The 15,029-nt window shown below is 39.9% G+C and overlaps 1 protein-coding gene across 6 annotated transcripts in view; it reads left to right on the top strand.

The window, feature by feature from the left end:
- The window catches only part of AGTPBP1 (ATP/GTP binding carboxypeptidase 1), an 84,307-nt gene extending 70,084 nt beyond the window's left edge, over positions 1–14,223 (top strand). For all 6 annotated transcript variants that reach the window (XM_083701903.1, XM_083701901.1, XM_083701902.1 and 3 more), the window contains 12 exons: positions 181–264; positions 2,939–3,025; positions 3,108–3,256; positions 3,871–3,958; positions 4,534–4,678; positions 5,365–5,518; positions 5,849–6,029; positions 7,272–7,401; positions 9,237–9,368; positions 10,883–11,059; positions 11,732–11,892; positions 13,897–14,223. In XM_083701903.1, coding sequence (XP_083558029.1) covers positions 181–264; positions 2,939–3,025; positions 3,108–3,256; positions 3,871–3,958; positions 4,534–4,678; positions 5,365–5,518; positions 5,849–6,029; positions 7,272–7,401; positions 9,237–9,368; positions 10,883–11,059; positions 11,732–11,892; positions 13,897–14,074 — 1,666 coding nt within the window. In that variant the 3' untranslated portion in view covers positions 14,075–14,223. The remainder of the gene's footprint in view (positions 1–180; positions 265–2,938; positions 3,026–3,107; positions 3,257–3,870; positions 3,959–4,533; positions 4,679–5,364; positions 5,519–5,848; positions 6,030–7,271; positions 7,402–9,236; positions 9,369–10,882; positions 11,060–11,731; positions 11,893–13,896) is intronic.
- Positions 14,224–15,029: the final 806 nt, after the last annotated feature.

The raw sequence follows: 15,029 nt of genomic DNA, 5'->3' as shown, positions 1-15,029 counted from the left end.
GGTTGATTCTCTCCATAAGGAAAATAATTGGGATGTGTCCCCCAGATAGATAATCACATTCTATGCAAAATTAGATACCTCATCTCATGGTCTTTCCTTACCGTATGATGTATTTTTAATAACTGGCGTTGTACCTTTTTCGTTATGAAACATGAGCTAAGGGCTCTCTCTATTTTATAGGACAAAAATTGCCCAAGATATTGAACGGCTGATTCATCCTAATGATATCATAGACAGAGTTGTGTATGACCTTGATAATCCCAGGTAGGTTTCACAGGTAAAGTTCCTGTTTTAACTTTCTCTTTGGTCTGGTTTTCCTTTCGTTTTAAATTAATTTATACATACAGAAAATAAGTAAGAAAATGCAGCTGATCAGAAAGTGAGGTTATGGTAGCCAGTTGCTTTCCTAGACTATTCATATAGTTGTAAAAATTCTGGGAGTTAATTCCTGCTCAAATGAGATGCAGCTATAGCTTAAAATATCAGTTGTAATTGTTTGTATTTAAACAAGAATTAAAAGAACCTAAATCTCACTTTATTAATTGGTAAAATAGGTTGCTTTGATTCACTGTAATATTTACTTCAAGTGGTTTCAAATTTTGCAGCTTTGTGTAACCCATTATGTGCCTCCTTGTCTGCTGAGGACCCTCTCTATGCCTGCAATGAAACACTTGTGTGTTGCAGAGTATTCTGGGAAAGTAACTCACCATTAGTCCATGAAATGTGAATTGAAAATACTTCCCTAACACCCTCCCATGAATGCACACTGCAGGTGAAGATTGGCGTTAGTGAGCAAACTTCTGAAAGTGTACTTTCTCTACCTCTTACTAGTCTTCTCCTTGACAAACTCCATAAAAGCTTCCTAGTTATTCTACCTTGGAAACTTGAAAAACACCGCTTTTAGCCAGTAGAGCAGCAAACTGAAGCAATTAAATAACTTAACGTGTGCTGATTTAACTGCACGCTTAGATATTCATTATGCCAAATACTCCCATATTCTTGTTTATATGGAATGTGTTATTCCATTATTTTTTGTCAAGTTAAGAAACTTCTTTAAAGAAATATTATGGGTGATTCCAACGTCACATGAATGGATGTGACGGGATTTCCCTTTCCTCTCCCTCCCCTCCGTAGCTATGCATGTCCCCTCCTGCAGTCTGCTGCAGAGGTCCCCAACATCTGTGTGAGCAGAGGTCCATTGCATCAGCAGGTTGACTCCACTGAAAGTCACTCCAAGAGAAACAAAGATTACTCTAATATTTAAACATCTTCTTAAACATTTTCGTTGGGTTTAAGTAAATCCCTGAGTTAATTGGATATTTTATTTCTGCAAATAGCAGGTACCGTATTTTTTGCTCTATAGGACACACTTTTTTCCCCTCCAAAAATGAAGGGGAAATGTGTGTGCGTCCTATGGAGCGAATGCAGGCTTTCGCTGAAGCCTGGAGAGCGAGAGGGGTCGGTGCGCACTGTCCCCTCTTGCTCTCCAGGCTTCAGGAAGCTATCTGCAAGCCTTCGGAGTGCGGCGGGATAGCAGCCTGCAGCCCGAAGCCCGGGGAGCTCAGCGCTGGGCACCCCAAGCTTTGGGCAGCTATCCGCAAGCCTTGGGAGCCCGGTGGGGCTTGCGGATAGCAGCAAACTCCGGGAGCGAAGGCAAGGTTGCGCACAACCTCGCCCCCACTCCTGGACCCGTTCTGGGGGCTGGGGTCGGGGGAAGCTTGGGCTTCCCCCGCCCAAGCCCCGCGGCTAAAAAGGAAGCCAAGACAGCGAGCGGGATCCATCCCGCTCGCTGTCTTGGCTTCTGGCAAAGCCGAGAGCAGCCTCTCCCGGCTGGAGAGCTTGTGTGTGGCTAAAGAGGAAGCCAAGACAGCCAGCGGGATTTTTTTTTTCTTTATCTCCCCCCCCCCCAAAAAAAAACAACTAGGTGCGCCCTATGGTCCGGTGCACCCTACAGAGCGAAAAATACGGTATCTGTTTGAGGTTTTTGCAAAACTCTTTGTAAATTCAGTGAGAATAAGATTGAAGAAATGTTATTCTCTGGTAAACACACATCATGGTGGGTTGTGCTACCCTATTGTGTAAGAAGACCAGAAAGGTTGGGGAAAGTAAAATGTATGGCAGCCATTCCCAGCCTCAGATGTTTTGGGCTACAACTTCCATGTGTCTGTGTCAACACAGACATATGCTGCCTGGGGCTGATGGGAGTTGTAGTCCAAAACATCTGGAAGGCCACCAGGCTGGGAAAGACTGCTCTATGACAACTGAGCATTACATAGATACTTCAGTTGATGTTCTTTACCCTAGAATAGGGATGCGGGTGGCGCTGTGGGTTAAACCACAGAGCCTAGGACTTGCTGATCAGAAGGTCGGCGGTTCGAATCCCTGCGATGGGGTGAGCTCCTGTTGCTTGGTCCCCGCTCCTGCCCACCTAGCAGTTCGAAAGTGCAAGTAGATAAATGGGTACCACTCCGGCGGGAAGATAAACAGTGTTTCTGTGCGTTGCTCTGGTTCACCAGAAGTGGCTTAGTCATGCTGGCCACATGACCTGGAAGCTGTACGCCGGCTCCCTCGGCCAGTAAAGTGAGATGAGCGCCGCAACCCCAGAGTCAGCCACAACTGGACCTAATGGTCAGGGGTCCTTAAAAAAAACAAAAACCCCTAGAATAATCCTACTGATGAGCAACATCAAAACTCCTGTAGGCTCTCTCTTATTGGTTGAATCAGATTCAAAAGAAACCAGGAATATGAAGCCCTGAATAATTAAAGTCATATAACTAAAAGTGATTATTTGTAGCCATCGTAAGGAGGAACTGTTATTATTTATTTTCCATCGCGCACTTCATTATATGCACCCAGCTATATTTATAGTATAGTATAAAATTGGAATGATAAATATATATATATAACTTGCATTTCCCTGTGATTTTATTTCTTTAAGCTGTCCAGTGCCAGATGAAGGAGACGTCCTGAAATTTAACTCCAAATTTGAATCGGGAAATTTACGCAAAGTTATTCAGATCAGAAAGTAAGATGTTGTCATTTGTTTTGCTTTGTTTTTGATTTTGAAGCTGTTCTTCATTTTAAGACTTGTTTCTGTTCATCTTTAGAAATGAGTATGATCTCATTCTGAACTCTGACATAAACAGCAATCATTATCATCAGTGGTTTTACTTCGAAGCCAGCGGAATGCGATCAGGTGTTGCCTACCGATTTAATATAATCAACTGTGAAAAGACAAATAGTCAGTTTAATTATGGTAAGACCTCTTTTTCTTCACTTATTCAAAAGAAGTGCCTAGGAAGAATGTGGATTTATTCAGATGTACAAAACCTTCACAGTGCTTTCCCCCCAATGATAAAGAAATATATATATTGAAGGGTTAGATTGTTACACAGTTTTATGAACTCTCAGCAATCAAAATGACACTCAAACTTAGTTGATTATTTATCTTGGCATATTCAGAATGCAGAATGATAACTTTTTAATATATTAGATGGTATTTTCCTTGATTAAAAAGTTAAGTTTTCTTTTAACTCTATGCTCTCTAGACCATGGGTAGGGAAACTAAGGCCCAGGGGCCGGATCCAACCCAATCACCTAAATCCAACCCGCGGATGGTCCGGGAATCGGTGTGTTTTTACATGAGTAGAATGTGTCCTTTTATTTAAAATGCATCTCTGGGTTATTTGTGGGGCATAGGAATTCGTTCATCCCCCGCCCAAAAAAATATAGTCTGGCCCCCCAAAAGGTCTGAGGGACAGTGGACCGGCCCCCTGCTGAAAAAGTTTGCTGAGCCCTGCTCTAGACGGGTATATTTCTTCACTGAATGCATGCAACCATGTTGAATCACGTAATATATTTTGTTTGAAGGTATGCAGCCTCTAATGTACTCTGTTCAAGATGCACTAAATGGCAGACCCTGGTGGACTCGTGTAGGAACTGATATTTGTTACTACAAGTAAGTATAACTGTAAATGGAGGAAATAAAACATTGAATTAAATGGGCTGAAAAACTAACTTAACTATATTCGTAATTAACACTGTTTTAAAAACTAATAATGTTAGGGTATATTGAACTGGCTAGATTAACAGAGGCAATTAGAGATCACACTAGACAAGAGTTTCAAAAAGCATGGGGAAAATGCAGAGAATACTTCACAAAACAGCGCCTTAAAATACATACCTGGACTTGTTTCGATTATTGTCTGCAGGAGACTTTGTGGATATTTAAGTTATAATTAGAAAAATATTAATAATTATTCATAAAGGAAGCAGTTTGTGCTCACTGTATGTTATATTCACGTTTAACGAGGGTGGATTTGTGTATTTGGGGTGGGGGTTTGTGTTATGTTGTAAATAAAATTCCAATAAAAATTTAAAAATAAAAACTAATAAAAGGAGAATTCAAATTTCAACCTTTGTTAATTTGTACTAAAGGTAATAGTTGAGTGAGTGATGCGTCTCTGCAGATTATTTACCATAAATTGTAGCATGCACTGCATCTTTAAGCTAATTCTAACATGTTGTTTCTAGGAATCACTTTTCAAGAAGTTCCATTGCAACTGGTGGCCAGAAGGGAAAATCCTACTACACAATTACCTTCACTGTCAGTTTCCAGCATAAGGATGATGTTTGTTACTTTGCTTACCATTACCCATATACTTACTCAGCTTTAATGGTGAGTTAATTTGAGCTTAGGTAGAGGCATAATTTGTTTATGCACATTTTTACTTTAACAATTTCAAGTATTTTAGCTACATGGTTTGATAGTGATCACAAAAATAGCTAGATGCAAATGCTCTTTCTGTTTGAAAACACCTGAAATGTTCATACGTAAAGTTTAGGAAAGTAATAATAATAAAAAAAATTACTAGTAAAGCTCCTGTAAACTAATGCGGTAAAAAGTTTAGCATTAATTCTGAATAACCAGGACTTTGCAGATGTAGAGCACAACGTTGGCTCTAGTAGATTTGTTTCAGCTGTAGGCCATAGCAATGCAGATTAGAGACTGGGTTTGACAAAATGATGTTGGTACAAAAATAAGAAATGTAAACTTTAATGCATTCAGTTTGCAAGAGGTTACGGTCCATAAATGTAGGAATACATATAACACTTTACAGATGTCAAGTGCCCCCCCCCAAAAAAAGTATGGTGGCCTCTGTCGGGCGGGGGGTGGTCTTCAGAAAAACTCTGTTTTGAAATAAAACTGCATTGTTTTACAAATATACTGGTGGAGAACAGTTCTAGAACTGCTGGTGGTGTTTGCTGTCTTTTAAGCACAGGAAAAGCTAAACCTGTAGTTATGGTAAAATATGAAACAAACCCTGGCTGTAGGCTTACAGTCTAATTATTTTTGTCACGAAGATGCATCTCAAAAAACTGGACTCCACACACAATCCTCAGCAGATATATTTTCGACAAGACGTTTTGTGTGAGACTCTCTCTGGAAACAGCTGTCCCATAGTAACTATAACAGCCATGCCAGAGTCAGATTACTATGAACATATCTGTCAGTTCAGTAAGTACAACGTTTTTCTCTTTCTCACTGGGAATTTATATATATATTTGTTTTCCTGATTGCAGGCTGCTTTGTAAAAGATACGTGAATTGCATATAGATGTTCTGGAAAGCGTAATTTGTGGGCCTAATTAAACATGCCAGGCGGCCAAATCTACTTGTTCAACACTTTATGCCATATGTATATTCTACTTTAATGAATTCAAGTGCTTTAATTACATGCATTTCATGTTCCAGGTCATATGTGTCAATTCGTAATAAACAAGCTGCTGTGACTTGTGATTGTATCATGCTATTTTGCTTGTGCTGTGTTTTTTTTGTGTTTTTTTAGGAAACCGTCCTTATATTTTCTTATGTGCTCGTGTTCATCCTGGAGAGACCAACGCGAGCTGGGTTATGAAGGGAACTTTGGAATATCTCATGAGTAATACTCCTGCTGCCCAAAGTTTACGAGAATCCTATATTTTTAAAATTGTACCAATGCTTAATCCTGATGGGGTCATTAATGGAAAGTAAGTTTTTAAGTGTATTTGGCAGCAAAGGTTATGCTTCTTAGGCACTTCCAAACCAAGTTTAGGCCATGGACCTTTTGTCCTTTTGCCTCAATAGTCAATGAACAGCGCAATGAAAATGTCAGCACAGTATGCAGCAGCTGTGAACTCCATGTTAGGGATCAGTAAAAAGCGATAAAAAATAATATCAGAATAACTTTATACAAATCCATGGTGTGCCCACACTTGGAATATAGTGTACAGTTCTGGCTGTCGCACCTCAAAAAGGATATTGTAGAGCTAGAAAAAGTCAGAAAAGGGCAACCAAAATTATCAGGGGCTGGAGCAACTGGCTTATAAGGAAAGATTACAGCATTTGGGGTTACTTGCCTTTTTTCTAAACTAAATGAGAACATGATTTATATGTGTAAAATTATCCATGGTGTGGAAAAAGTATACAGTGGTACCTCTGGATGCGAACGGGATCCGTTCCGGAGCCCTGTTCACATCCTGAAGAGCACACAATGTGCGCGGGTCATGATTCGCCACTTCTGCGCATTCGTGTGACGTCATTTTGAGCGTCTGCGCATGCGCGAGCGACGAAACCTGGAAGTAACGCGTTACTTCCGGGTCGCCCCGGAGCGCAACCCAAAAACGCTCAACTTTAACCCGAGGTATGACTGTATAGGCTTTCTCCTGTCGTAACACTAGAACCCGGCGTCTTCCAGTGAAACTGAAATGTGGGTGACAGGGGTGCCCACTTGAATAAAATATTGGGGGGACCCAAGGTAAGCCCTGCCCCACATAATTATTCACATGATGTGGCACACAAACACCGTTTGAATGGTCATGCCCATCAGCTTGGGGGGCAGTGCCCTCAAAAAAAACTTTTGGGGGAGGAAAGGCACCTCGGCCTCTAAGGGTTTGCTCTTATGGGGGAAATTCAGGACAGACAAAAGTAAGCACCTTTTCATGCAGCACATAGCTAAACTGTGGAATTTACTATCGCAAAATTTAATAATTCCCACCAGTTTAGACAAATACTGCATACAAGCAGGCTAGCTTTCTAATATCATGATTCATTTTCACTGAACTGGTTTTTTAAAAATCAAACAGTTAAAACAAAACTTTAAAGAGCCGCCTTTTTTGTCTTAATAAAATTGCACAAAATAGCCACAAAAGTTGTCTCGCAAACTTACTTGGAGGGGGAAACATGTTTGCTTGGGACAGTAAGAACTTACTGAGATTGTCTTTCTCCTGTAGTCATCGCTGTTCTTTAAGCGGGGAGGACTTGAACAGACAATGGCAAAACCCCAACCTAGATCTGCACCCCACCATTTATCATGCCAAAGGCCTGCTGCAGTATTTGGCTACTATAAAACGTTTGCCCCTGGTAAGTGTTCGTATCCGTGTGCTCACCCAGTTCATTCCACTGAAGTAAAAGCATCGTAAGTAAAAGTCATTCTGGCATTGCATGAAAATGCCCCTTCCTCTCCCAAAATATATGAAATCTGTGAGGGAACTCTTTTGACAGATGTTTCTCATCAGAAACTTCTACAGTTCTACCTCCACAGATCCCATGCTCTGCTTTTAAATGTGGTCAGTATTATTAGCAGTCATAGACAGATGAGACTCTTCACTTGGTTTTCTGTAGGTGTGGCTTTCGGTAGATCAGGAGTGGCTAACTGTTGTTGGTCCAACAGCCATATTGACGCTTTGCCACCACCCCCGCAGGCCTCATGTCAGTTGTGTGTGCGGCCAATGTGTGTGCATGCATGCATGTGCATACGTAGACATGCAGGTGCACAGTACTGTTTGCTATGCATAGGTCATTCATAAAGGTAAGGGATCGCTGACAGTTTAGTCATGAACAACTCTTGGGTTGCGGCGCTCACCTCGCTTTACTGGCCGAGGGAGCTGACGTTTGTCTGCTGACAGTTTTTCTGGGTCATGTGGCCAGCATGAATAAGCTGCTTCTGGCAAAACCAGAGCAGCACACGGAAACGCCGTTTACCTTCCCGCTGGAGTGGTACCTATTTATCTACTTGCACTCTGACGTGCTTTCAAACTGCTAGGTTGGCAGGAGCAGGGACTGAGCAACGGGAGCTCACCCCGTCACGGGGATTCGAACCGATGACCTTCCGATCAGCAAGCTCAGTGGTTTAGACCACAGTGCCATCCGCATCCCAACATAGGTTATTCTAGGCAACATAAAAAGCAGTATTTATCCCTACTCCAGCATTGGATATGTGTGGAAATGTTGCATTTCCCTCTGAAAAAGCAAGCAGGTTTTATCCCAAATCTTAGTTCTGTGGTGTTTCATGCTAAGATCAAAGGTCTCTCTTTAGAGAAAATCTTTGAAGAGCAGGCAGAGGAAATTAGACTTTAGGATCCCAGGATGTTTGTATGTGAATGGAGGCAGAATGTTGGTGAAAAGGGAAAGACATGAATGCTTCAGTTACATTTAGTTGGGCCTAATTTTCGTTCTTCCTTTTTTACATAGTTGAACCATCTGAGAGAAGAGGTTTTGGAGTATTTCTCAGGATTTGTTACTTGATTTCATTGTTATGTAAAGTGACTTTTAACAATACTTAATTCCATTTCATTCATTTCTTTTTTATGTTATGTTTCCTTCTCTCTTTTTAAAATCAAAGTTCTAAGCCAAACTTCACGCTTTTGTCCTCGTTCATATGCAACAGTCCTGATCTGATAAAACATTGTGTGCTCCTTCTTGGCCCTTTGCACAACCAAACTGGGAATCTGTGACTAAGAGTTCCCGATTAAAAGCAGGATCTGATTCTGGTTTCATATCCTCATTTGGAGTTCAAGCATCATAAGAAACTGGTTAAAGAAACAGATAGATTCACTGAAGCTGCTTATGTGAGGGAAGGCAGGAGCATACAGTTAGCTCCTGAGCCAATAAACCATAGTTTATTAGCCTGGGATCATTACATCAGAACGTGGCCTGTGACTCCTTGAAGAAATGGGATTCATTACAGAGTAATAAAAGACAGCACAGAAATTGAACAAACGGTATATAATTGATGAGCTGGCATATTTGTGAAAATATCTCTGCCCCCAGTTAATTGATATTGTTATAATTTGGCTATTATTGGAATATTTGAAAACTAATAAAATATCATTACAAAAAAAGACAGTATCTCTGCCCCACTACAGATACAAGAAAGTTTCATCTTTTATAACTTTTGAAAACTTTATTTCTCATAGGTTTTTTGTGATTATCATGGTCATTCTCGCAAGAAAAACGTATTTATGTATGGCTGCAGCATCAAGGAGACCATGTGGCACACTAATCTTAGTGCTGCTTCTTGCGATGTGGTTGAAGACCTTGGCTATAGAGTGAGTTGTTGCTTTAAAAATCCAAACAAGGCCACAATAGATTCATAAATTCTATTTCTATTTATTTTGTCTAATCCTCAAGTGATAACACTGTCAGTAGTATGCCAGTAGCATTTGCCCAGAGGAGATCCATTGAAATTGAAAGACCTAAGTTAGTCATATCCACAAATTCCAGTGGGTCCACTCAGTGAGCTTCGAACATGAATACAACCCACTGTTTTGGAAAATTTAACTATCTGGTTTTTAATTAGTGAAGTGAACATAAAACAGCTTCCTTAAAAAAACAGTAAAATTTCATGTAAGAAACTATTAAAACATTGGGGATAGATAGATAAATGTTCTATATATTATTGATATGCATCATATGTAAATATATTTTAATTAATTTTCACTATCTGTTCATTCTACGGCTATAGCCTGAAACCCCAATAATATATTATTACTGTACTAAGGAGAATGCTGTATTGTGATGACAGCAGAATTATAAAGGATAAATAATAGAAGTATATTTATTTTATTTATTTTTTAATAATTTTTATTGCTTTTCCAATAAAACTGCCAGTCAGCATTTCTGAATCATAATCAAATTAAAAATAATTAACTAAAATTAAAAAAACAAAACAAATTGTAATACAAAATGTAATTATTAATTTTTCCGGGCTCCCCGTAGTCTGGACCTCAGAAGCATATCTCCAAATCTTCGTTCCTACCTCTTCTCATTGTTTTCATATTTTCCACCTTAAGAATAGAAGTATATTTATAATACAATTGGAGAAGAATTGGCAAACCAGATCCTCAACAGTTTGGGCAAGTTTCATGAGGCTAGAAGCTCCTTCCCCTCCGTTCTACATCTGGTATCACTGCAGTGGGATATAAAATCACAGCCTCCACATGCTGGGTTGTATCTCATACTGCTGTTCCTCTCACATAGTGGACTTCCATTTGGTTGTACAAACTGTGTAAATAGGGAATGCCCTGCTTTTTTAAAAATAGCTGGGTGGTAGTCTCATGAGTGGCCACTACATCAAAAAAGTTCCCCTCATTTTTTGTGTAGTTTTCCCTGCCTCTGGCTACTTTTAGGCACACGGTGAGAACTTTTTTTATTCTGCCAAGTCTTCGTGGTGTAATAATTTTTCTGCTAACTATCTTGCTGTTTTATTACGGTCATTTTCTGTGTTTGTATTGGTATTTTAAGTGGAGCTTTTTGCTGCTATTGTATTTTGTGTTGTTATAATTATATATTTGTTAACTGCCCTGGGCTCGCTTTTGGGGGAATAAATCGGTTGAAATAAATTATTGGAATGCATCCTTCTTCTATCCTTAATTTTTTATTTATTTGCATCTAAATCATATGTAGCCTGAAATCCACAGGAATTCAGTTCCGGTTATATACTTTTTCACATATTGAAAGTGGACCAAGTAACGCACCTTTTAATATTCGGTGGTTTCTTGACATTGTACCTGCTAAGCTTTTTAACAGTTTCAGACTGCTGTTAAATACTTCCTTCCTCTAGACCCTTCCAAAGATTCTGAGTCAGACAGCACCAGCATTCTGCATGAGCAGTTGCAGTTTTGTGGTAGAAAAGTCCAAGGAATCTACGGCACGTGTTGTCGTTTGGAGAGAAATAGGCGTTCAGAGGAGTTACACCATGGAAAGCACATTATGTGGATGTGACCAGGGGAAGTACAAGGTAAAAAATAAAACTGAATTGTAAAAATGGCATCTGAATATTGAATGAGTCTGGAAAAGTAATCTTGTGCATTGTCTGGATTCTCTTTAGAGGAACACTTTGAAATATGTATTATCTAAGGGCCAAACCACATATTAGGGGAAACAAACATTTTTTTAAAATGGTTCAGCCTGGCCACTTTCTTTAAAAAGGGAGGTGGAAGGGAAAAATCTGTCCAGTATCAATCTGGGACATGCCACTGATCTGGATTGTGTCCCTGCAAAGGTTTCATGCCAAAAACTGCCCCTAACCATGCCTGTAATTTGTCCCTGAATGTGCTTTGCAGTAAGCAATACCTTTGGGGACTAATAGCAGAGGAGATTTTAAAGCAAAAATTAGGGCAGAAGCATGTTCAGAATGGTGTCCCGCAATTGCATTTTCTTCAAAATAAAGTGGCCAGTTCAGCATACTTTTTGAATGGCATGTTTATCATAGCTTATACTCTGGACCCCAAACACATCTTATAAAGATATAAACTTTGGGGATCATCCGGTTTTGCATTTGTTGCTTTAATACTTTAATAAGCTGGTCTTGCATCTCTTCATAAGACAAACTGTACCAGGAGTTATTTTTAGCAATAGCGTCAGACATAATTAAACTAACCACTCAGTGAATATGTTGTTCTCTAATTAGGGCTTACAGATTGGGACACGTGAACTCGAAGAGATGGGAGCCAAGTTCTGTTCTGGTTTATTGCGTTTGAAAAGGTTGACATCACCACTAGAATACAACCTGCCATCTACGCTCTTTGACATTGAAAATGAATTGATTGAATCCAATTGTAAAGTGACAAGGTAGTACGAGCTTAAAATGTTGTTGTGCTAAATGTTTATTTCTTTCAGAATACTTAAATTCCACTTACAAAGTTGTTTTCAAGAGATTTACAATAAAACAATACATTCAAATCTGGTAACAGGAAGAGGAATACCATAGTGACCCTGTGTGCCAGGTTTACGCAGCTAACATTTCCTTCTTTCATCCTTGCCCTTCCTGGTGTTGCCCCTCCGCCTCCGCCTATGAGACTGCAGACATCACTGATGATGTTAGAGACAAGGGATAGTGGATGGAGCAGCTGGGTCTCATCCAGTCCATGATGGAGGCAAGTCTTCTCTTGCCAGGCAACAGTTCTCAGTGATGTCCTCTAGATAAAATAATAATATGAAATAGTTGGAGGCGGGGAATTTAAAATGAAGTAACTACAGCAGAAGGCAGATTTTAGTGCAAAATTATTATTTTTTTTTGGGGGGGGGGGGGAGGATGTCTGTAACAGATGGAGAAGGAAAAGCATTTTTCCCAACACATGTCCAAACCAGTTTTTCTATGTGTGCATGTAAAGAACACTCTGCATCCATAACCTGGGCTGCTGAATCTGGATCAGGATCTCTGGGTAAAGAACACAATTTCAGACAGACATTTTGTAGTATGTACCTTACTATGGCTTTCTCAGCTCTTTAATCATTTTAGCACCTAAAATGAAAGGACCAGTTTCCTTTCAGAGGTAAGTTTCAAATTATCTTTGTTGGATAGGTTTTGAGATTGATTTTTGGTAGAGTCTAGTGGCACATTTCACCGCTAGAATTGATAGTGGGCAAAGATTCTCATGGCCTGGGAAATGGTGAGATTTCCCTTTTGTCTTCAGACATGTGAAGACGCTTCCCTTTCCCCACTGTCTGTGGTTTCACTCACCTACTTCAATTGCTTTAAAGCTTTTTGCTGTGCTGTCACAGTGAAGTGATGCACTGTTTTCATTTCTGTTGTCTTTGTGTGATGCACTTTAATCGGTTTTACATGAAAGTTGACCTGACTTGCTCTGCAAAAATGTTTTGTAAGGGGGGGGGGGGAACCCTTCTGTCACATGGGAAGGGTAAAGCTTCAGTGAAGAAACTTGTCTTGTAGAAAATGTCCTCCTGATTGAATCTCCAAAACCTGTTTCCTTAGGAGACCACATTGATACCCATTGCTTATTTTTCTTTACTTGACTGCATGTTAATAAAAACACATTGAAATCTCAGTAATCTTGGAATAACATTTGTTATAAACACTAGCCTCAGTTATGTTGCTGTAGAAATTACTTTTCTATTTTTAGTTTGTTTTTTCGTTCTTTGGCTCTGACAAACTAGTTGGTGCAGTTCGGCATGCTGTGAAAGGGACAGTTATCCAATGTATAAAAATGCCCTATTCTGATGTCTGCCTAAAAATGTGTTGATGGAGGAGAGGGGAGGCATGACTTGCCCCCAGATTCCCATCACTGCTGGCTGCAGCCTTGGATTCTTCGCATCTCCAGCTGGATGCGCTTGGGATCCTTCTTGCAGTCAGGAGCCGTGATCACACAGATCTCTGTTCCCAGGAGGCTTCAAGAGAACATTCAGACCTTCCTTTCAGTGCACAATGTCATAGGTGGAGCCACCAGGGCTGATCCATGCAGAGAGGATAGAGAGAATGCATATGGCCTTTTGCCACACCGGCTTTCATGTTTCTGGGTCTATGCGTTGCGTGTTTTGAAAATTCAGAGTTCAGAATGTTTTGTTAATATAAAATAAGATTCATATTTATTGATGAAGGGCTTTGTAAGACGTTGTTGTTGCTGCTGCCAATTTTGGGGGAGAATGGTAATGCATCTCCTATATAACATTTGGCACTCAGTGATAGAATGAATGGCTATAGTTATCATGTTATTGGTCAAGAGCGTCTTGGTCACATTTTAGAAAAACTAATTAGTTAAATATGTTTATGCTGGGAAGCTGCTTCACTTGAGCATAATAGACGATAAGCCTCCTCTCCTGGTGTTCTTGCTGCAGCCCCACTACGTACGTCCTGGAAGAAGATGAACCTCGCTTTCTTGAAGAAGTGGATTATAGTGCAGAGAGCAATGATGAGCCAGATGTTGAGTTGGCCAATAATGCTGGTGACTATGAGCCCAGTCTCCAAGAAGAAGGACATTCTGACTCTGAAATTACAAGGACGCATTTGCCTTGAGACATCCTTGGAGCACAAAGAAGAAATTAAATACTCTGGATTGATTATGGAAGATGGACGCGGAGGGGTATTTAATCCTGAGATTTTGCTCGAGCAAATTAACTGCAGTCAGTCCAGTTCAAAAACAATAAATGTCTCTGGCTTTTAAATGAGTTGACACTTGTTTTATTTAAAGAATTTAGTTCTTATCCTGAGCACTGAGCTTTATCACTTGATTGCCTGTTAAATATTGTTGCATGGCTATTTGTGTTCATCCCTATAATTACCAAAAAAAATAAGTAAGAGGTTATTGGTGTTTCAGAAGGCAGCAGCTACACTTTATTCCTTATGATGCTGACTTCTGAGCTGGTTTCTGAAACTCACATAAACAGAGCTTGTTGGTTTTGTGTGTGTTTGTGCGGACATTTCCCCCTCCATATTTTGCTGTTTGTGTTTAACACAGTGCAGGGCTCACTCTGCAGTAGTTTGTTTTGCACTTAACTGAGAAAGAAAACGGATGTACTGAGTGATGTATATCTTGAGCCTTAAATAAAATGTGATTACATGATTTTACTATCTGAATATCTAATTCAGAAAATATTTGTGTTTTGCACAGTAATTCCTTTTGCCAGGCAAAGGCTTTGATAGTCTTTGTAAAGACACATCCATCTATGTCTGTACTATACCACGTCATACAACAAGTAGGAGCTCATATGGTTGCAAGCTTCTCCATATAAAAACAGTTACTGAGCATAGGAAATCACCATGGAAAGCAGGCAGGAGTCTGTTCTTCATGGCATAGCATTCTATGTGCAGCAATTTGGTGTGTGTTTTTTAATGGAGGAGCTTTCTGTCGTGTGCCTCTCCCCCACTTGTAGATTGAAGTGGTATAGTCCAGACATACAGTTGCCATCTCACCTGCTTTTTATGAGAACTAAGCCTTCCAGGAGTTATATATTTTATATATGCATTCATA

The sequence above is a fragment of the Podarcis gaigeae genome (genome assembly GCF_964106915.1).
Source record: "Podarcis gaigeae genome assembly, chromosome: 11".
Lineage (NCBI taxonomy): Eukaryota > Metazoa > Chordata > Lepidosauria > Squamata > Lacertidae > Podarcis > Podarcis gaigeae.
The sequence above is the reverse complement of the archived record's forward strand: the minus strand, read 5'-3'. Positions and strand labels throughout refer to the sequence as shown.